The sequence below is a fragment of the Phoxinus phoxinus genome (genome assembly GCF_949152265.1).
Source record: "Phoxinus phoxinus genome assembly, chromosome: 6".
NCBI lineage: Eukaryota > Metazoa > Chordata > Actinopteri > Cypriniformes > Leuciscidae > Phoxinus > Phoxinus phoxinus.
In genome coordinates, this window is record NC_136881.1 from 30,738,377 (window position 1) to 30,761,974 (window position 23,598).

The 23,598-nt window shown below is 37.0% G+C and overlaps 1 protein-coding gene and 1 long non-coding RNA gene across 3 annotated transcripts in view; one reads left to right on the top strand and one right to left on the bottom strand.

The window, feature by feature from the left end:
- The window catches only part of zdhhc5a (zDHHC palmitoyltransferase 5a), a 27,372-nt gene extending 16,181 nt beyond the window's left edge, over positions 1 to 11,191 (bottom strand). The window contains exons 1-3 of one of the 2 annotated variants that reach the window (XM_079616597.1): positions 10,800 to 11,191; positions 3,754 to 4,408; positions 2,605 to 2,846 (exon numbers count right to left, since the gene is read on the bottom strand). In XM_079616597.1, coding sequence (XP_079472723.1) covers positions 2,605 to 2,759 — 155 coding nt within the window. In that variant the 5' untranslated portion in view covers positions 2,760 to 2,846; positions 3,754 to 4,408; positions 10,800 to 11,191. Of the gene's footprint in view, positions 1 to 2,604; positions 2,896 to 3,753; positions 4,409 to 10,799 lie in introns of those variants that run through there. The other variant, XR_013798080.1, reaches the window with a different exon arrangement.
- Positions 11,192 to 11,236: 45 nt separating this feature from the next.
- LOC307000795 overlaps positions 11,237 to 23,598 on the top strand; it is a 38,126-nt gene continuing 25,764 nt past the window's right edge. The window contains exons 1-2 of the long non-coding RNA XR_013798090.1: positions 11,237 to 11,359; positions 15,922 to 15,955. This is a non-coding gene — a long non-coding RNA (uncharacterized lncRNA). The remainder of the gene's footprint in view (positions 11,360 to 15,921; positions 15,956 to 23,598) is intronic.

Here is a 23,598-nt window from a genome sequence, read left to right on the forward strand (position 1 = left end):
AAAAAAATAGAGGAAGGTGGTACTTCATGACAGATCTTGGCCTATTTTGATTGCCTTTCAATGTTTAATCTGAGGGGTTGGTGAGAAAAGAGGGATCAGAAAGGGCAAATGACAAGAATGAACAGAAGTGACAGCATCTGACTTAAGCCCCCCATATTTACTCTTGTGTGCCAACTGGAAGGACTGTTTTTTGGCATGATGACTGACTATGTCTCTGTTGTATTCACAGGTCACGACTTACAAAATCCAGTGCACAAGAAGTCAAAAGGAAGTTAATGTGATTTCTCAACTTCAACAATAGAAAACAGCTCTGACTGTGCTTTAAACATACGGACCTTATTCGTTTGTGCGCACAAGCAATTCTGTGCAACATTAAGGAGCTTATCATGCGAGATTTACATAAACATCAAACTCATGTCCATTTCAGTGTCATAGGTCAATCTATTAACTCCTAGCAGAAGACTTTGGAGAGGGTTTTGCTGTAAATAAAAACTACATAGGTCTTATGCATGCCTGCTCTGGTATTTTCTTGTAACTTTGTATACTAAATTGTAAGTCACGTTGGTAGAAACGTGACCCCTAAAACCAGAAATGCTGTATTAGATTTGTTAACTTAGATTTGTAGAAAAAATCTTTGATGTTGCCTCATCTAAGACCTAGGAAGTTAAAACTCCTAAAATATAGCTAGATAATATGGATTATTAAGCAAAAAAGCCTTTTAACATAGTACAGCCGAGGTAAAATGTGATATTCTAGGCTGTATGAAAAATCCTTCTGACATTCAAGACAGCTCGCTGTATTAAACATTAACATACTCTGAGAACTAAGGATATTATTAGAAGCGCATTCCTTAGAATCAAGCCGTCAACAATAAAAAAAGACTAAATGAGCCACATCTGAGAATGAAATCAGTATTAAAATAACTGGAGTAATGCTAAAAAGTGACAGCAGTGACATTCACTATACTGCTACTACACTTCCACCTTGCAACTCCATTGTCATCATCAGACAAGATTTTGCCATTTTCTAAATGTAAATTTATTGAACTTGTTTTTTTTTTTTTTAACAGAAACTAACCCGTATAGCTTATTTTGCTGTTGGTTATAGCAGTGATAAAAGACACCCATAAAGGAATATACATTGTATTTAGTATGGTATCAAAAGAAACATAACTCTAACATCACAATATCTTTTATAAAACAATTTATTCTCTCAGTTCGTCCGTTGTTCCTCATTTGACCACTTCTGGGACAGGCGTAATAGTTAGTATAGAACCATCTTTGCGATGACGAATGCAATTCCATTCATCAACATAGCGCCATTTGCACTCGGTTCTTATCAAAAGGATATTAAATACTTTAAACAACATTGTCAATATTGATGTTTTCCCTCTATTTCGCCAATGAAAATAGTTCTGAAAAAAAGCAGAACTGTTGCACTTCTCTGAGCATGCAAATTTGGTTCATTTCGTACTAGATTTGAGTTATGAATTAATACAATACTGCTTGGCATCATGATACTACTTTGTATCATGATAAATCAGCTGGTAGTACCTTAAGATGCGTTTATGGTATCATGTCGAGCCTAGTTCCCACAAAACACTTGTGAACTAGAAAAGATTACTTCCACTGCGCTATTTTTCCATTGTGTTTTTGTAAAGATGTGCTAGACAGACGTATTTAACCGCTGCGTTAGCATCTTTTTCGGCTCAAAGAACACCTACATTTGTTCAAGCTTAATGTTACCTCATTTAAGTTTTGATTCGGGTCACGTCAGACATACTCATATAGTAACGCATAGGCCTATGCAAACTCACAATACCAAGCATTTACAAAACATACAAGAATTTGCAGATTGCACATAGCCTATTATTTATTTCACTCTCAAAAGGTTGTACGACCCCTGAAATGAATAATGTAAAAAACATTCGACTATTTCTACCACAATATGGTTACAGTTAGCATTACTACATTAAATTCATGGTGAATGTTGGTGATTTGAGGACTGGAAAGCCTTCTATAACTCCTGGTTTTGTTTATGTTAATGTTCAATCAGCGCTGCTTGATCTGATCTGGTTTAACAGTTCAGTGAAGAACTCACAGCGATGTTATTATTTCGGTAGCTAATTTAAATGCTTTCTCACTGGATCTCCCAGCGTTGTGTAGTAACTTTGTCCGGTGATCAAAGATCGACTATTATTGCTCCCAGCTGATAAATGGTCCGTGCTGCGCAGCTCAAACGAGAGAGCGCAGTTTTGATTCTGCTTTTGTTTTCTTTCCCGATTAAGGTTTCTCATATGCAACAGAAATAGCAGCTCTTATCAGTTATGCAAAATTTAGCTACACCGACTGGAAAAAAGGTCACAAAATGCAACCATTTGGTCACAGTCAGGAGCCCTGAGAATGTAAGAATATCTTAGTTAACTGCTCCAGTGAAAATCAGTCAAGGTAAAAAAAAAATTGGTACTTCTCAGCGGGTTCTAGGCAAACACATGTCATTATTCACTCCATTGTGCAGCAACACACTGTTATTCACCAGTACGCGTTGACTCATCCATCATAAATGATTACAGCAATCAATGTTAGTAAATGTGTGTGTACTCACGTGAAGCAGAAGAAGAGTGAGGTTGATCCAACCAAGAAGGCCGTTGCCGCAGAGACCGGCACGTAGCGACTAGGCCGGAGAGGCCTGGAAGGAACGGTGGGCTGGGGTGGGGAAGTGGGTCCAGACACGCCCCCACTCATGCTGCCGCTCGGCATCACCCAGGGGGCAGGATGGCAGCACGCCCCGGAAAGTTATCCGTTTGGGAGTGTGTTTGTGTTGTTGAGCACAAATGCAAAGAAAGACTAAGGGAGAAGTTGTTGTCCTTTTAGCATTATAAAAAAAGGCCACAAGATGAGCATTGTTTTAACAGTACAAAAAAAAAATCCTTGAAAGAGAGAATTTGGAAAAAGTTTAAAATAATAAAAATATATATATTTTAAAAAGTTGTAAACTGAAGAAATTTTGGGTTTCAGCTAATTCTTGAATTCAAGTTTCTGATGTTTGGACGCTTATAAATTATTAAATGTATAAAGCCAATTACTGAACAAATTTTGCTCAAAACTTCTATATTTTGTCAAGTCTAAATATTACTATTTTGGTCATGTAAAATAATTATTGAAAAAGCAAACTTAAAAGGCTTAGGAAAAAAATCTATAAAATGGCAAGAAAAATGACGAATATGGAAATTGCTCTTTTTTTTTTTAACTCCTCAAATGTCTAACCACTTCCACAGTCTAAATCTTCAGTGATGCTTAAAAATGTAACCAACAATTTGAAAATGGTTTACCTTATGAGAAAGATTTGGTGGTACAGTATGAAATAAGAGGTAGAGGAGAGTAATGTTTATGAACTTTTCTTTTTTTGATGCTAACAAATATTTTAAATATATATTATTTGAGTTTGATGTTTTGATAAGCAGCCCTGTGGTCAGTTTAAGGATTTCAAAAGTTGCCAAATTGTTTTCTTCTGCTGTGAATGGGAGTTGAATAGATCACCAAAATATACATAAAAAAGTGAAAAGACGAGAGACAAAGAAAGGTCCAGGAGGATTTCTCTCAGTTTTGGGGTAGTTCAGTTTTGAAGGGAGCAACGACAATGAAGGAATCAGACGGCAGTCACGACCGTTAACAGTTTCCCCCCACCGTCCACACTATCAGAAAATATAAAAATGTCTCTCCTTCATTTCAACCAACGTGTGCTACACTGCACCTTAAGAAATGGAGCCTCGTGTGTGTCTCTCCTGAGTCGAAGCATTGCTGATCCACCGGGTAGTAATAAAGAACAGGCCAGTATCTTCACAAGTAAACAGGCTCACACCTGCATGGCTGATTAGATCAAATTCTCGCTCTTTGAAGAATGATCCGGCAAAAACACCTCTCTTGATGGAGCTTGCACAGAGACAGGTGAGAAGAGCAGCACTTTGCTCGCACACACCTCAAATCTCCAGGGAATTGATCCAGGTCAGTAGAGCAACTCTGAAATGAAAACGTTGGAGCGCGGAGGAATCCCAGGATGTACAGGAGCTTATATGGGAATTGAGGGAGGAGGGGTTCAAAGAGAAAACAATGGACAAGAGTTCAACTTCTCTCTTGGGACAGTTCAGGGACTTCCTTGTGTGTGTTTGTGTGTGTATCAGGCCCAGCTGATGTCTATTAGCAGATGAGGAGGCATTACATAAGAATCTCAGGGGGGCGCGGCCTCAAGGGAGTGCCTTGAGCCATGCCGACACTTCCTTTTCTGACTCTGTGGAGTTATCTCCTCTTTCAGCGGACCATATGCACACTCACAAACAGAGTTAGCACGCACTCATTAAATGATGAACTTCCAGAGGGTGTGTGCTGGAGAGAATGGAAATAAACTCCACCTGAAAAGAACAAAAGAGAATTTTTTATTTATTTATTCTGAGCCAAAAAAAGACTTGAGCAGCAAATTATAAATAGGGTTGACATGAACAACAAATTTGGAAAATAATGCGTCTTAAGATTTATTTACACAATGAGAACATTTCAGTTTATATAATTTGTTCTATAAGTTGTGTGTGAAAATTACATGATAGATAGGTCACAAATAAAGTGGAAATTAAATAAGACTTAGAGAAAGCAGAAAACGTTTAAATTAACTTGGATCATAATTATGAATATAAATAATTAGAGATGCTCCGATCAGCATTTTTGGGGCCGATCACCGATCACCAAAATCATGATCTGCCGATTGCCGATCACAGAGGAATGGGAATCTTTTATCTATAATCTAGCAGAGTTTGCACCATTTGTAGAAATGAAACTACCGGTAACTATGAGGTGGCAAGAACATTTTTTTTTCTGGAACAACCAATTATGCAAAACACCCCAAAACCAGTAGGTTGTTTATCAGACAAAAATTCATGAAAGATCTTTTGTAAGTAAAATTTAAGACCGTTTTAAGACATTTTAAGATAATAAAGATTGAAATTTAAGACCTACACGACGCATTAACCAGCAAATAACAAATAAAATTAGCATCAATATGCACTTTTTGTTTACATAAGCATTAAATAAATAACAAATTATGGCTAGATTTTAAAAGAGTGTCTTGCAACATGTTATCAATAAAGTGCAAATAAAGTTGACAAAAAAGGTTTTATAAAAAGATAAACCTCATATTTCAGCCTTTAAATATTTTTTTTTTATAAAAAGGAGTCAAAAAAAGTTAAATTACTGACATTTACAATGCACATTAGCTTATCTTTAATTATTAATAGTAAAATTCGGTCTGATTTTCCCGTGGCGTCTGTCGTTGGAAACGCCCCTGATCTGTGAGGTAATCCTCAACCAGTTTCTGTTTGTTAACCAAACAGAAATTTGTTGTTGAGATGACATCACATACGCTTTCACTATCAAATGTTATGTTAACAAAGGTGATGTCTGGATGTTTTGCAAAGCCTCAAGGTTTTCTGTCTTTGTGTGTTCAGTCTGTGCACACACTAGAGCTGGGTATTGCAAACTACATCATGAAACAACAAAACAAACAAGCATGTACAGTGATACTATCATAACTGAACTGTGAACATTATAATGTCAAGTAAATCCTTTGATTTCATGGGGTCTCGATTATCCGTGAAACATAACTTAGTCGGTCTGACAATGACATTGTTCATTTTTAACTACACAATCACAATAGAGATGTGACACTGCAAATGAAGACGGGTGAAAAAAAGGAGGAGAATGTTAAAAGTAACAGCAGTTAGGTGGTGGTTGACAGATGTCCTCATTAATTAATGAATATAGGGGTGAAGGTGCAATTCAGCAATTCAATACAGTAAGTAACTAACTCTTCCAGGAAGAGACTCATGTTACTGTGTCTTATCTTAAAAGGGCAGCTTTAAAAATATATATAGGATATATCATGTGATGATTTTTATTTTTAGTGTGAACTATTCTTTTAAAATGCCATATTAATCATAATCATATTATTTGTTCTCACAACACAATTTAAGAAACCAAACCTGATTTACAGTTCTCTCAGGTCTTAAAGCAGTGGTTCTCAAACTTTTTTCGTCGCGCCCTACAATCTGCCGCTATGGTCTAGGCTTACAGCGCGCGCGTGTTGGAAATTAACGGCCTATTACCATATCTGAATTTCAGCTCCAGAGGTTTCCTTAGCACTTAATACAGAAGAGTTAATTTCGTTAACGAAATCTATGACGAAAAATGTTCGTTGACGAAATTTTTTCCCATGACTAAGACGATAAGATGGACACACCAACGTCATTAAACGATAACTGTGACTATATCAACGTGTTATTGTAGACGAAAAAGACGAGACAATTTTTGTTAAAAAATAAAAACGACCTAAATCACTATTTGTTTTTGTCAAATAAAAGGAGAGACAAAATATTACAATGTTTTTAACAAGCCACTACGAGCTTTCATGCTTACAGTTGCCAGAGTTCAAGAATTTAAATCCCCCAATCAGAGCTTTTCTGTTAAAAGAGTGATGACCTGAAAACCGACAAACAAGTAGCCTTAGCTGCAGTTTAACAATCTCGATTTGAGTTCTGCCACGAATCACTTGCGCTATATTTGAGATTGTAGTTGCTGAATAAATGCACTTAGGCCTACTTATGCACACCTGTGTGACAATACAAATACTTTTTTTGCTGTTGGTTTAATAGAAAAACATGAATGTAATTTGCAATTATTGGATTTCTAGGAATTTCACTGTTTTCATTTTTGAGAGTTTCTTGTATAGGAAGTAAGTCCAATTCCTAAAAAAAAAAATGAGGTCGCGGCATAATGACCATGGGAAACTGTGGCCAAACCAGTTGAGAACCACTGATGTAGACGTCGTTTACAGACAGGCAATGAAGACCAAAGGCTGATATTATGCAATTTTTTATTTATTTTTTTACAACTGCACAAGTCTAGTGCGGTCTATGGACAGTTTTGGGACACCTTTTCTTCAAGATCTGCAGAAGTAAACCTGCTCAGCCAAGCAATTCAAACCAATTTCAGACAGCCTTGTTATCAGTTTAGCTATGCCTGACATTTGGTAACCTGACCCGGGGTTTGGTCTAAAATTGCCATAGCTGTGTAACCCTGCATAAGGTCTCAGGGACAACACTCCAAAGTATTTCAGTGTGGAGCTGCATATCTGAACAGCTTTGGTTTGAAGACACTGAGACACAACATAAGATCACAGGCTTGGAAAAGTCAGATCCTAGATCGGCATCGAATGAAGCAGTGCATCCTACAGCAATTACCTTTGTGAGAGCCTGTATGAACTACTGGATGAGGTAGTTGAGTCGGCAACAGACAGGAAACAGTCTGGCTGATATTTTGACCAGTATTTAGGAAAGGCTTGGGTATGGACTCAGTGTGTATATTAAGAGAAAGAGAAAAACAAGGAATCCACAAGACAAGAACACCATGGATGAATCATTAACCAGTCTATTGGTTTTACTTTCATTATTGTGCTGTCATATTGATGTAACTTATAAAATGTAATGCACCCATTAATGGACAGGGAAACATTTTCACAGCCAAATTGCCTAATACTAGTCTATTTGGAAATAAGAAAAATATATATATTGCCGATTCGAAATGCGCACAACTGCACGCACATTCAATTATCGGCATGGAGCAGAGCGAGCGATTTCAATTTATTCCTTTGGAAGTTGAGAAATAGGCATCGTCTTGTCAGTCAGCGCCTCACTTTCGTGCTACTCAGTAATGCGACTCTCGTTCGGCTCACGCGGCATTGAGCAGACACATTCTGTATTTAATTTAAGTGTCTTTTCTCTAACTTAACTAAATTATTTGTATTACTATTAAAGAAAATATAAACGATGGTGAGCGAAGTAGGCAAGTGATGTAAACCGTTGTTGTGGCTGAACACGCGTAACAGCGACTATCGCAGCAAGCCTAATACATATGTGCCTTATTTCAATGCTATGGCCTTTGGGTTAATGTTTAAAGACGGACATCTGTGAGCAACACTGAATAGATTTATATGAAATTGTAACACTTTACAATAAGTTTCCACTTGTAACATTAACTAAGGTTAATAAAAGTATGGTTCATTGTTAGTTTACTAATCGATTTTTACATTTTAAAGTTGCATCTCTTAACAATTGTTAATGCACACTATGAACTAACATAAATAATGATCAAAGTAGAATTTATATATATTTTATATTCAAAAAGTAGGCTACAGTACATTTTCATGGCTCAGTACTGTTTTGAATTTTTTTAAATAAAGTTCAGCACTATATTATGTGTTATGTTTGTTTTCAATTAGTAGGCCTATCCATTTTAAAGACTACGGCCCGTGTGTTCCAACCTAGTTATTGTTATCAGTAAAATCCATTATCAGTCAACGTAGCATGTTTATATTATATAAATCATTATCACTGAGTGAACTGACATCCACAAACTTACATTGATTATGCTTAAGTTTAACCCAAGTCACGTATAAGGCCTTAAACCTGAAAAGCACCGTTTATTTTATTGCCATCTTTTCTCTACTGTATTTATTTGTGCTATCGTTATAGTGTGATTATTTGACAAAAGTACTTTTTTCCCCCCTGAACAGCACATACCGAAACAGTGAACCTAAAACCAAACCAAACAGTGAGTAATTTGAACCATTACACCCCTTTAAACTTATTAAAGCAATAAGCCCCGTGAAGCCGTGTTTTACAGTGGATTTAGAACAGCTAAAGGGTGGATTTAGATCCGCTTCGCGTCGGGGTCCCGATCAGCCTGTCGGGGTTGTATTCGCTATAACAACCGCCTCGTTATACATTATCCCTTACTTAACATGTATTCCTCCGCCAAGCAATGTAGTTCCAAAGAGGTTGCTAAGCAACACATGCAGCAACAAAAAATCACAAACAGCGGTTGCGCAGTAATACTAATGTAATGTGGTCACAGGTGTATGTTTGTTGAGTAAATTACAACGGCTTTGAACGCGGCTCAACCAATCAGAATCAAGGACTGGAACTATCCGTTTTCTAAAAAATATTTGATGACAGCTCAGTGACAATTTGACATTTTATAACAAGTCAAACAAGTCTTTCACTAGGCTATACCTTTACATGTATACAATATGTATTTTTTTGTAATGGGTTGCATGCATCAATTCAGCATATTGTTGTTAGTCATTTGATTAATGTACCAATCTATTTTAATTTATTGTTACAAATGTGTCGCATTTGGTTAGGACAGTGTTACAGACAATCTGCCAGTTATTCAATGTATGCATATCTGACAACATTTGTGACATCAAAATTACAATAATTATGATATAATTATTTCATATAAATGTGGTTTTGTTGCAGTGCCATTTTTAGAATGAGAATGAGCTGATTTTTGTAAACATGTTTATGAATGAGAATGAATTTAGATTAGCTCCAAATAGATTATAGTTTTCTGAAGGATTAGAACATCCCAATGTCAGTGACACTCATGAAACTTTTTATTTTTTACAAAACCTAAGGATTAGGTTAAATACGGCATTGCAGTCTGACACGTTTCGAAATGCAACAGCACAAAATCATGCTTGCATAGGTATAGGAATGTGCAATTATGTATTTGTGTAGAGTATGTTTCAGGTAAGTCACACACACAGTGTACGGATTCCTCCACTTCATTAATCTCTTTTTATGTGAAGTCCCTCTCTTCTACTCCTCACTGTCCACTAACACAACAGAATGACTGAAACCTAAAGCCATGTGGCATTACACTTCCTGCCAACTGAGGCAACCTGCATTTCTCACAATCCAATAAATGCCTGCCAATTTCACATGGTGAGAGTGAAGCAAAGCCTCTCTTTGATTCAATAAGGAGAGAGAGAGAGGGAGAGGGAGAGGGAGAGGGAGAGGGAGAGAGAGACATCTGTCACCCTTTTGAACTTTTTCATTTTCCAGTCTTCCCTGTCACACCCCTCTGCAATCCAAATGGAAATAAAGATAAACACCAGACCTAAGCTGGTACACCTAGTTATGCGTAATACAAAAAAAAAAAAAAAAAAACACTGGACTACAGCCAGAAAGCATTTGATTTTCACGTGCACAACTCAAATTCAGCACGTTTTCATTCATACGTGAGTCACTGATTGTATGTAACCTGGTTTGTGCACGGTTTTGTTAACTGAAATTACAAAAGGTGATCTGATGGAAAATCTATGACTCCCGTATGACTAAAATACAAAACGTGCAGAACTGATAAACATGATCTCATTATGCTAAGGTGGCACAATGAAATAGCTAAAAGGAATCCAAAAGCAGTGAGGAGGTGAGTGTATCTTTTGGGTGTGTTTCGCTGCAGCTGCACTGTTTAGGCCCTGACATGCATCCGCGCGACGCCGATACCGAGCGCGCGGTCTAGGCTTTGGCGTCGCGCGAAGCACAACGGGGCCTCGATCGATTACCTCAGTAAAACCGAATCGAAAATGCCATTTAAAACACACATTCCGGGCTTTTACCTGAACTCTGCAGCGAGTACATGTCAATGTAAAGTCAGTCTGTAGTCACACCCTTGACAACACGACTTATTCTGCTACACGAGGAATGACAGCAAATACATGCACATAATAAATCACTCGCGTTTAAGGAAATCAATAAATTGTTAACATGGAAGCGTCAGATTGACATAATTATCATAACTAGTTGTAGCACAGCTGGGCAGGACTATTAGCATGACAGCTAGCAATATATAGCCTCTTTTTCAAAACAGTGTTTACGTTGATATAATATAACACCACTGGCGACCTACCTGTCAGTTCATTGGCGTCGCTGCTTTAGAGGATTGGTGTGTGTGACATTGGTTATCCTCTTTAATAGATTAGATGATGACTTTAATCTCCGTTTCAATCTTTGGGTGGTGGGGTCTTGCCGACGGCTCACTTAAGTTAGCCAGTTAGCCTGCGTCCAAACTATGAATCTTTTGCCTTTTTTTTTTACACACTCGAGTTTATCAAATCTGGGCGCTCTCGATAAGCGTTTAAATCTATATTCTGTCGCGTATGACTTGATAAAGCTCGCGTAGCTTAAAGCTAACGACAGGTTTTACGTATTTTCACCCAGCTCAGCTCAGCGCAGCGGCACGAGCTCCAGTCCACATCCACGAGCCTCCCAGAACAGTCTGACGTCCCCGCCCTCCTGTGAGCTGATTGGCCGAGAGCTTCTGTCGATCCATCTGGAGCAACCAATGAGAAGACGCAAGGAAGCGTTTGACGGGACTTGTCAAACTCACTCTCAGGTGTTTGTGAAAGAGAGCGTAATGGACACCTGAACGAACGCTGGTGTACAGGAACGTGAGAAGAACGAGCAGTGGTAGGACTTCCATACGGTGTATATGTTAATAATTTTTAGCCTGTAATGAACTGACAGACATAAACAGCTTAATGAAGGATAAAAAGTGACACAGTGACATATTAAATACGCGTGTCTGAGAGGGAGGCAGACAGACAAGACGCTTGTGTTGCTCTGAGGATTAAAGGGACAGCAGGAGTTTTACAGATAAGCGTCTCCCCCACCCTCTCTAATATCCCCACAAATCTGACCAACATCTGTCACACCACCTCTTTTAGACCAAATAACACAAATCTAATGCTCAGTGTACAAAACACATAAAACAAGAGCACCCTGACAGATGCCCGGGTTAGTCTGTAATTTACTGGGAAATATACAGGAAAACATAAACTCTCTGACATGCCTAGATATGGCCAAAATGACAAAAAAAGTGTAAAAATAAAGTAGCCAACTAATACAATATCATGGCAATGGGGTATGCACACTATATCCTATATGATGTGTGATCTTTCAAACAAGTTCATCATAACAAATGCTAATCTTTCAGTAGACGCTCATGTATTCAAATCTGAATTTGGGCGTTCACTCAATTTTATTTCATGATTCCTAAGTTGAACAACAGGGAACCTCGAATCAGAAATGTTGACTCATTCTGGACTCAAAGATAAAAAACATTTAAATTCATTATTACTTTCAAAACCAACAAGGGAATTGAATTCCATTGTCATGCGATGAGATATTTACATGCATATGGTAAGCCTGAGCTATTGTAATGCTAAGGTGAGCACAAGGGACTAGAGATGAATACTAAAGACAGACTGAATGTAGAATTCAAGTATGATATATTTTAATAATTGCAAATCCAGGATAATCAAAATGTTATGACAGATCGAAATGCAGATGACTAATGTTGATCACAGAATATAAAAAAATAGCAAATAAAGGGACACAATTTCACATTGACAAAGAACCACATGAGTTTTAAACAAGACACGAGACACAAACAAATAGGAAACAGATTAAAGTAAAGTAACAACAAATTGGGGTGCAAATCATCTAGTGCAGCATTAAATGTCTATGTTCATAGTGCTCAGTATAACTCTTTTGTGTCTCTCATTATATGTATAAATATGTACAAAAAATCATGGTGCTTATTAATGTGAGATGCACATGTTTCAATAGCACAATCTTCACTTAAAATGGGATAAAATATTATGTTACTCTGTTGGTTCATTTTATATTTAAAAGGGGGGTTTTCTTCTCTGCTCCTCTGTTTCTGTGTAGGCTTTTTGTGTCCATGTATACATTATAAATGTCATATGAATGCTTAAATTGAAAATCTTCCCAAAAATGTTTGATATGTTTAAATGAAGGCTCCGAAAAGTACAAAATCACCACAAAAGTGATCACTAGTGCGCCCATATTCCAAGTGTCATTTTGCATTTTATTTAACCCCCATTGCAAATCAGGTTTATTGGCAACATAAACCAGACTTTCAGCTGTTTACAATGAACAAATCAAACTAAAGTAGCCTAATTGAAATAGCTTAATACAACAAATGTTTCAAGTGGTTTCCCCAAATTCAACTGAAAATGCAACTTTTAATGACTTCTGCAGTCTCAAAGTCATTCAACCCCCTGAACAGAATCCCTCACATTAGCACAAATCTGCAAAACAGTTTTTGTCTCAAGAACACTTGATGCAACTAATCAAGGGCATCATTAGTTGCATCAGGTGTGCTTGAGCTACAACACATGCCATATCTGAACTGCTAGATTTGATGAGTGTCACGTTTGACTGCATGTTAGAACTACGGCTCATAAATATGGCTCAAGTCAAAAGAATGGGCCAAAAAGTTAAGATAAAATATCACCGCCCTTCACAAACAAGGAACAGGATACAAAAAGATATTTGGGGTGTTTATTTTTTTATTTATATATATATATATATATATGGGCTGCGCAAGTTAACACGTTATTATCGCATTAACACATTGATTAATTAACGCAGACAATTATTTTATCTCGCATTAACGCAGTTTTTATTATTATTATTATTGAAAGTCCGTTGCTAACTGGCTCTGAATACACATACAGAGAAACCATGGGTCACAGGAGGGGTAGGATGTTGATCACTACACTAATGTGACCCCACCTCTTTAACGGAACTTAAAATACATGTGCATGTTCAATTATTTATGATAAATCTGAATATTATAATGAAATGGACACTTAATACAATACATTATTAACAGAAACATGAAACATTGTACACACATCTAAAAAATTTTTTTTGCTGTGGAACTACTTGGATTATTTGGGCACCTCGCAATACCTGTCTCTCGTTGACTGACTGGCTTGTGTTGTTCCTTGTGTGTCCTGTCCTGTCCAACTATGCGTTATGATGGGTCGTTCGCAATTCATGAACGTTAGTGATGATGGGTCGTTCGCGAATGAGCGTAGTAGATGGGCATTCGGCTCTTTTGACTCAGCTCACTGAAAAGAGCCGGCTCTTTTGGCTCACAAACGGCTCTTTAAATGACTTTGACTATAATATTTCAATTTTTATTACATAATTATTTAATTTCTATAGGCTAAATTTGTAAAAATAGAGTTGGCTCTTCAGATATGCGAGCCAGCTCCCTAAAAGAGCCGGCTCTTAGAGTCGGCTCATTCGCGAATCGCGAACGACCCATCAAAAGCTCATTCGCGAACGAGTCGATCCATCATCACTATATGCGTGCTTTCGAACACCCGCCCAACTCTACCTCTGATTGGCTTACAATGAAATTTTACTCTACCTCAGCCAATCGTCAGCATTTATGCGCTTGTCTCGTGCTCTGCCCACTAACCAAGGAAGAACAGTAAAAAAAAGTATTTGCCTCTCGCTCAGAGATCTAGTTGGTCTGATGAAAAAAATAACAGCTTCATCAGTTATAGTAATGCGCCGCATTTTTTGGCAGTAACGGTAACGGCGTTATTAAGATGAGAAGAGTAATAGATTACTCGTTACTGGAAAAAGTAATGCCGTTAGTAACGGCGTTATTTATAACTCCGTTATTCCCATCACTGCTCATAATAGGTCAAATCTGCAAAACAGGCATTATCTCAAGCACACCCGATGCAGCGAATCAAGGGATTCATTAGTTGCACCAGGTGTGCTTGAGCTAGAACACATGAAATATTTGAACTGGCCAGGTTTGTTGAGTCATGTTTGACTGCATGTTAGAAATATGGCTAAGTCAAACGAATGGTTAAGAGAAGATATCATTGCCCTTCACAAACAAAGAACAGGTTACAAAAATTGAGCTAAGGCACTAAATGTTCCTAGAGACACCATTGGAAGCATAGTTTGCATGTTCAAAGTTAAAGGAACAGTGGTTACACTACCTGGAAGGGGCAGAAAATGGACGCTATCAACGGCCATATTTCTGACAAGGCAGGTTCAGAAAATCCATTGAGTGACTGCAAAAAACTTGCAGCAAGACTTGACAACAGGCACTGAGGTTTCAGCTTGCACAGTAAGGCGTGTACTAAATGCAGAACTCCAAGATATACACCACTACTGATCCAGAAGCACAAGAAAAGTCAGCTCCAATTTGCTCAACATCATACAAATAAGCCACAGAAGTTTTGGGATTCGGTTCTGTAGAGCGATGAGACAAAACTTTTCGGATCAGCGGTTTGTCTGGAGGAAGAAGAATGAAGCATATGCTGAAAAGAACACTCTGCCTAGTTAAGCATGGCGGTGCTCGGTGATGCTCTGGGGCTGCTTTGCATCCTCTGTCACTGGCAACCTCCAGCATGTGGAAGGCAAGAGGGATTCATTTTTGCATATCAAGAAATCCTAGGAGAAAACGTCATGCCATCTGTGATGAAGCTGAGGCTTGGGTGTCATTGGACCTTCCAACAGGAATAGGATCCCAAGCATACCTCAAATTCCTCCAAGGCTTGGTTGCAGAAGGAGTCCTGGAAGATTTTACAGTGGACATCACAGTCACCTGACTTGAACCCCATTGAAAATCTCTGGTGGGATTTGAAGAAGGTGGTTGCAGCACAAACCCAATAATATTACTGAACTGGAGGCCAAGCTGGTGCCATCTCGTTTGCAGCAGGTCAAAACAGCAAAAGGGTGTTCAATAAAGTCTTAAATATGCTTGCCATGAAGGGGTTGAATAATTTTGAGACCGCAGAAGTAATAAAAAGTTGCATTAGCTGTATTTGGGGAAACCACTTGAAACATTTGTTGTGCTGCTGAACTATTGATTTGTTCATTGCAAACGGCTGAAAGTCTGTACATAAACCTAATTTGCAATGGGGTTTGAATAATTTTGATCACAACTGTATATGAAGTTATATTATACTTGATAATACACTTAAAATCTCACTCTTTGTTGCCAGTATTTGCAGAATGAAGAATAAAATTATAGAGCTGTGGAGGAGATATAAATGATTTGAAGTGAACTTTTGGTCTGTTTTTCATGCAAAGCTATTTGACATCAGATGACTTTAAATATGATTTACCACATTTATGGTGTTTTTGTTCCTTTTTGAAGCAAAAATTTATCCCTTTGTGTTCCACAGACAAAATCACTTACTGGGAAGGAACCACACAAGGGTGAGTAATGATAACATTTGAATTAAACTATTAGTATATATATATAAAAAAAAGTAGTATGTCAGAACACTCATATTTTGTTTCCCGCAAAAAAATAGGCTGTTGTAGAATCATACAGCACTTTGAATTTGCATTAGTGTATTTATCCAAAACAACTTACAGCTTACACTACATTTAGGGCACACAGTTGATCAGTTCATGGATTCCCTGGTACACAAAGCCATGACTTTGTCACAATATTACAGAAGTGAAATTTAAGCAGTTACATCTGAATAATACTTTTTAATTTTTTATTTGTGTGCATTGCTTCTTGCATAACAAGCCATGTATCCGTGCTCAATGCATTAATCAATGCAGCTAAAACCATGCAGTTACACAGTTTTAAAAATGATAAATTCTGTTATTTATGTTTAACCTACAAGATCAGCTGATTAATTCAGACATATATTTCTTACCATATGCTTTGTTTAAATATAATTATTTCGTATTCACTTAAAAAAAATGGTTTACTTTACACTGTGTTCAAATGCAGTATAAATACGTTGATGATATTTGAACAATGCTGCCCTCTGGTGTCCAGAATTTGTATCACATTTTGTGGGAAGGTGTATCACAGATTTGTGGGCAGAAGAAAGCAGACCAGTATTTCAAGATGTCCTCGCTGTAGCCTGTATTGCGTACACTGTTTGTTTCTTGTACCTTTACGGGTACAACAGCTTGTCACTGGGGCAGTACCCTTAAAAGGGCATATTTGTTTTTACCTTATTTAGCCCTAAACGGTATATTGCTACTCAGGTACTAATATTTAGGGATAAAAAGGTACAAAGCCCCCTTAAGGTACAATTATTACACATCTTTTCTGAGATACTGCATTAATTCCAATATGGATTAGATGTGTTTTTTCCCCCAAACCAGTCTTAAGTTAGGGTAGGGTATTAGGGCTTAGTGTCTCTTGTAGCATTATGTAAGCAATCAGCACTGTGATTGAATGGAGTAATGACATTTTAGAATAGACTGTTTGGGGAATAAAAAAACATGCGTCCACTACGTATTGGATTTAATGCAGTACGTCATCACAGTACCAGTAATAAAAAAAAGCAATTTATTAATCCGAAACATAAAAAAAATATGCTTTTATTGATAAAACCATCACTGACACTGATGATCTGTACAAATAGGAGTTTATACACATCAGCTAAAACTTTTAAATGGCATCAACATTTGAGTATTTTTATTTAGTTATTATTGTTGTTTTAAATCACTTTAGTGATTTTATAACTTCTCAGTTATTAAATGAAACAGGCTGCTTATAAACAGACAAAGCATTCCCATACACCTAATCAACAGATTAGTTATTATTAATAAAAAAAAAAAACATACTGAGCAGCAGAGGCAAATCTGGGTCATTGGATAACTCTGTTGCAAACTTTTACCTCTTGAGGGCATCAGAAGCCCACGAAAACTACAAATGGTCAGGATCAGATGCTGAAGCAAAAGGATTTAAAGTCCTTAAAGTAAAATGCAGTGGTGTCTCCATCTCCTGCCTCAAACAATTGGGTGTTAATATAATATTTTCTGGTTAAATGTATATGCTACAAAAACCATCACATGATGGCCCCACCGACATTATCTATCTTATCTTATCTTATCTTATCTTATCTTATCTTATCTATCCTATCTATCCTATCTATCTATCTATCTATCTATCTATCTATCTATCTATCTATCTATCTATCTATCTATCTATCTATCTATCTATCTATCTATCTATCTATCTATCTGTCTGTCTGTCTGTCTGTCTGTCTGTCTGTCTGTCTGTCTGTCTATCTGTCTATCTATCTATCTATCTATCTATCTATCTATCTATCTATCTATCTATCTATCTATCTATCTATCTATCTATCTATCTATCTATCTATCTATCTATCTATCTATCTTGTCCGTCTGTGCAGGAAGAAGATAGTTTTTCTTTATGATTGCAAAAAGTCTGGCAGGCAGATGATTAGAGAGGCAGCGGATGACTCATTATCGTCGGCCATCTTGAGAGGGATGATAGGGGATCCGCAAGTGTCCCAGGGCACAACTCTACATCTGTCCTGGTTTATTTTTGACTCACTGAGATCCTTCTACGCACTGCCGAGACAAGCAGGAGCAAAAATAGGCTGAGGCGGGAATTGGAACAAAGAGCGAAGGAGTTTGAAGGGGAGACATGAGAAAGGGTGTAGAAGGAGAAGAGGCAGGAATTTAAACAAAAGAGAATAGAATGACGAAAACAGCAGCAGGGAGGACGTAGACAAGATGATGCAGAGAGCGACAGTGTGCGTGCAGTGAAAGATGAGGGACGGGAAATTTAAAAGACTTGATAATGAATGCAGGAAGGAAGACATAAATATGGGCATATGATTATTAAAAAGCTCTTTTAATACAAATTTGATTAATTATGTAAATCCTGACATATTCTTTTTTTTTTTTAAATGGAAAACTTTATTTTATTTATTGAACCTTTAATCAAAATCTTTAAAAAAAAAAAGTTTTGTGTGTTTAGTATCATATTTGACACAAGCATTTTTATGGTGTATATGCTATATGATATATAGGAGAACATGGAGGTCATAAGCTAAAAATATGCAATTAAGGGCAGTTGCTAATATTTATATGGCCAAAATTAAGAAGAAATTCTGATAACTTATGTAATATAAAACAATAAGACCTTTATTACAGCAGACTACTTGCATAAAATCAGTTGTCACTCTATCTCCCAATAATATGTAGTAAGATGATATTTACATTTTTAGTTTCATGAAAAAAGCTCTGTAGTTTTTATTGTGGGGGTGGGGGTGGGGTTGGGGGGGGGGGGGGGGGGGGGCAAAATATATAATGCAATACAATACAGTGATGGTTGGGAGATGTACAAATAAACATTCCTCAAAAGTATGATGTATCATATTTCATGCTCACATTTTAACATGACTTTTCTAAAAAATGATGTATGGATAATCAACTTAGCCTAATTATTCTAATAGCCTAATAGATTTTTTTCTAAAAATAGAACAAATCTTGAAATATTACTAACAATATAAAGATGTAAAGATTTCACAGCAAAAACTACTATAGCACAACCTGTAAATTATAATTAATGGCCTTTTACTCAGTAAAAAAGTATAAACGATCAACCAGATGACAGAAGGCAGATATAGAAGATTGTGTACAACAGCTTTTTCATCAATATGGTGATCATGTTGATAATTTAGAGGCCCTAAATATTTTCTGTATAAAATATGATACAGCAGTGTTTATAGGGTTATGGGCAGTGGTAGGTTACACAACAGTGCTAGCTTTAATAAAGAACACTGCGCAAATTCGATACAGATTTTTGGACACTTGCAACAACTGATTCATGTTAGCAAATCTATTGGATTGTCACATAAAACGTAGACATAATGCGAAACATTACAAAGCAGTACAAATCACTTTCATTTAAAACTACCTTAAATATTCTAATAATTGTAAGGATGCGAGCAGTATTATTACAGAAATTCAAATAAAGAGGGATAGTGATATTTTTATTATGTCAAGTGCAGCAGACAAACATCTAGCTTCTGTCTTTATTGACTGTGACGTGAGTCATTGATGTTAGTTACTGCAGATGACATTGAACATTGAAATGTCTCAAACTTTGGATATCACACAAAATGAGTGAGTGTGTGACTATATTCATCACAAAAAGCTCTGCGTATTCAAAGCACAATAAGAAAGAAAATAATCTGGGCGGATGTTCATGTTGTTCATATGAGTGTATAAGTGGGGGCCGGGGTCTGACTGATTATGACTCTGGATGCGGAATCAAAGGATTGCCAGGGAAAAAAATGGATGACGCTTAATTTGTTCATATGTTTCGTCATCAACTGTCTGGCGAAAATGTATTAATAGTGTAGTGTGGGTCGATGGGAAGCAAAACTAAAACTCTCCTCACACTACTTTTCTTCTCACCTGATAGTGCGAAAGAAATATGCCGCTATTAAGAAGAACAACACTGTTGAAGAATAAATAGGAATTTGAGAAGTAACATGGGCATTCACCTCTTTTTCTTTTTTTCCCCATTAAGATTTTAGGTGGTTTACAATTTATATGTATAACAGAATACGTTTTTTAGGTGCTGTCAGTGAGTAGTCAGGATCTCAGGATATTTACCTTTTTTTAGTGTCTTCTGCCATGTCATAAGATGTCATGTCAAGTGAAAAATAGTTCAGCTTTTAAAAATGTCTGGAGACTGTCTCTGTGTTCTGCTGTTTTGAATGCAAGAGCACATCCTGCATGAACGGCCCCTTATGAAGTGTGCATCTCATCTTCACTGTTCCATCTTGAATCCTGATTTGGTAGTTAATACAAACAAGTGTGCTTGATCTAGCTTTGCAGAAATACGTGTGTATTCACCTTTTGTGGCAGCTGGCTAAATGCATCACCTTTGCGTTCATTTTAGCCTGTATTTCACATCATATTTCAAGCATGATAAGACCTCCCTACTTGACACGTCATGTCAACTACCCAAAAACTGCATAAAACCAAATGAGTCAAACATTCCAGATGATGGAGTTGTGTAATGGAGGCCAGCTAGTAAGAGCTGTGCGAGTAAACCTCACTCCCCTGCGCACTAGCGACTGATGCTAGAGGTTGCGGTCTTTAGTGCCCTTGTTAGTGTGCCCGCCTCCCATGCTGGTTCGAATCCCGCTTGGAGCGAAGCGCGTAGGTTGTCAATGCCATTGCAACCGCTTTTCTCACTCTTAATCTATCTTCAGTGCACGCACAAAAAAGACACACACTCACATACACACCTTGTGTCCAAATATGCATATCCCTGATAAATAATGTGCAAAAAGAAGTGTACTTTTTTATGGAGAGGTCACACTGGAACAATGGCAAAGAACTGTAAATTCTGAGTGGGCGTTTCTTCAACTTTGGTTTCTATAATTTTGCTACCAATAAAGTTTTTTTTTTTTTAGTTAGTGTACCTGGTTGCCAAGGAGACAACAGTGTCAGTGTAGAGAGCATGCTTGGGGGAAAAAAATGTCAAGGTAAATAGAGAATATTTTATTGTAGGTCATTTTCAATTTAGCTGTAATGTGTAATCTGTAATGCAATTAAGTGTTATGTAAATATTCTGTATTTAGGATACATAAGATGTTTGTTAGGAAATTAGCCCAGGCAAAACAAAGTAATCTGGCATTTTATTCCAAAAATGTTAAAAGTGTAATTTCCACTATTGTCATTTCCACAACAGAAATCAATTAAACACAATACATCATTTGGGATGTGGTGGAAACTACATCATTTATTTTGATGGATTCATTTTCAATGTTGGATGTTGTTATTTTGACTAATTAAACGAACTATTACTAGTGTGAAAAGTGTTAAGTTTATGTTTTAAATGTCCTCAGAGCCAAAAGTTATAGTTGAAGAATCACCCAAGTCCTAAGTATACCAAGAAAGTTGTTCATCGTGGTTAAATTGTACTTCAGTGGAGTAAATAATTTTTGCATGTCGAGCCATATGTCAAAAAACACATTATCACAATGGCGGATGTAGTTTGAGGAATTTTTTTTTGAAAATAACAAATTTCTTGGTCCCAAAAGTCCTAAAGTCCCCTCTTACATGTACCCTAACCTTAACCATATTGATTGCTGATTGGCTTGCTTTTGCACCGACCAATAAGGCAGAGTTTTTGTAGTACATATTAACATGCCCAGTGTTGTAACTTGAGTTATTTAATCAGATTATTTTTTTCAATTAACTAGTAAAGTAATACATTACTTTTAAATTTACAACAAAATATCTGAGTTACTTTTTCAAATAATCTTTTTCAAATACTTTCAAATACAATACTTGACTGGCAGCTCTCCTGTCCCCATGTTGGGATAAATCGTAAGTAAGTGCAGAGGTGTTGTGTGTGCTGTGTGTAAACATGATGGTTATTGTAGTTCTAGACTAAATGTGAACAGGCATTTACTCATCTCACTTGCGGAAAAAACCAGATTGAGTATTACTCAAAATTAATAAAAACAGTGAAATGCAAACTCAGAATATTACAGAAACCTGCAATAATGAAATATATTAAATTACACAAATATACTTTATTTATTCATCTTTTTTTTTTTTTTTTTGCTGCTGACCTTCGATGATCCACTTCAACCTTACTAATAAGCAAACATGACTTTAGGTTTTTATGACTAAAATTGCGGGTTTTTTTAACTGCACCCTCTACTGTACAGGTGTGAATTTGCATTTCTTTCAGCCTGAGGCTTATTCATTTCAATTTTGGTGTGAAAGGGCCTTTACATTTGCCAAAAATAGAACTTTTTTTTGTTGTTAGTAAAATAACGAACAAGCCCAGCCCAGGTGAGAAAAAGTAACGCAAAAGTAATGTAACACATTACTTTCCATAAAAAAGTAACTAAGTTACGCAATTAGTTACTTTTTAGGGAGTAATGCATTACTTTTAAAAGTAATTTTTCTCCAACACTGAACATTCCTCCCTATACCATCCTACATTTCATGTCCGTGAATTTATTTATATTACACAACTACACTTCTGTATGATGCACTTCAGTGGAGAAGCAAGTTCTATATTGAATACTATATGAAAAGTATGCATAGCAATATGCTAACACCCAAGTCGTCTCATGTGTTGAACACTTTTTGTGTATTATGGATAGTTGCTGCCTATGCAAAGCATTCTAAGTAGGTCACTAATGAATCGTAACTATTTTATGCTTTGGTGAATTGATGGCTAATTTGTATGAATTAATACAATCTCATTTGTACGATCTACTTATGCCCAAGAGACAGTTATGTTTAGGGATGGTTGCCAAGTACACATAAAGGCCTTTCTTAAGTGAAAGCTTTAATCAGATTTAAATGGATGCAGTGAATGTGAGTGTTTACGTTTAAGGTCAAGTTTCACATGAAAGTAGTATCGTCAGACAGTTAAGTTGCAGGTATGTGTGTGAGATTGATATGCAGGCAGTGTATGCACGTGAACCTCCACGGTCCAGCGATGAGAGCGATGACGCACTCCATTTGAAAACCGTCTGCCTCACTGCAGGGAGAGTGCAGCGCTCTGCGAAAGTGTGATTAGAGCTAAATGATTGTGTATGTGTGCACCCGCGCAAGTCTGCGACTTTGCATACGCAATTCATAAACTCTCCAAATGTCTGTGGCGCCGGAATCTGCCAAGAATGTGACTCAAATATCTCACATCTCCTCTCACTCCTCCCTGCATTTTATTCACCGCTTCACACACTATTTCAGCCCTGCTGATGTCTTTCTCTCTCTTTCTCTCTCCTTTTGGTACCCTTTCAAGTTTTATCGTCATCCACTGTCTCTTTCGACCATTTACGCAGAGGAATATGAGTTAAACGGTGCTCATACTTTGAAGGCACATGGAAACATACAAGATGAAAACCTGTCAATGTGTTTAAGGGATAAATGGGAGTTGACGCACCCTCTCCACTCTTTATTTTCATCATTTAACAGATCTCACTGGTAATGAGAACATCATTAAATGCTAGGCATCAATTACAAATCCATACGAGTAAATTATTTAACAAAGCACCTATCTCTGGACACCTGTCATTAAACCTAAAAGA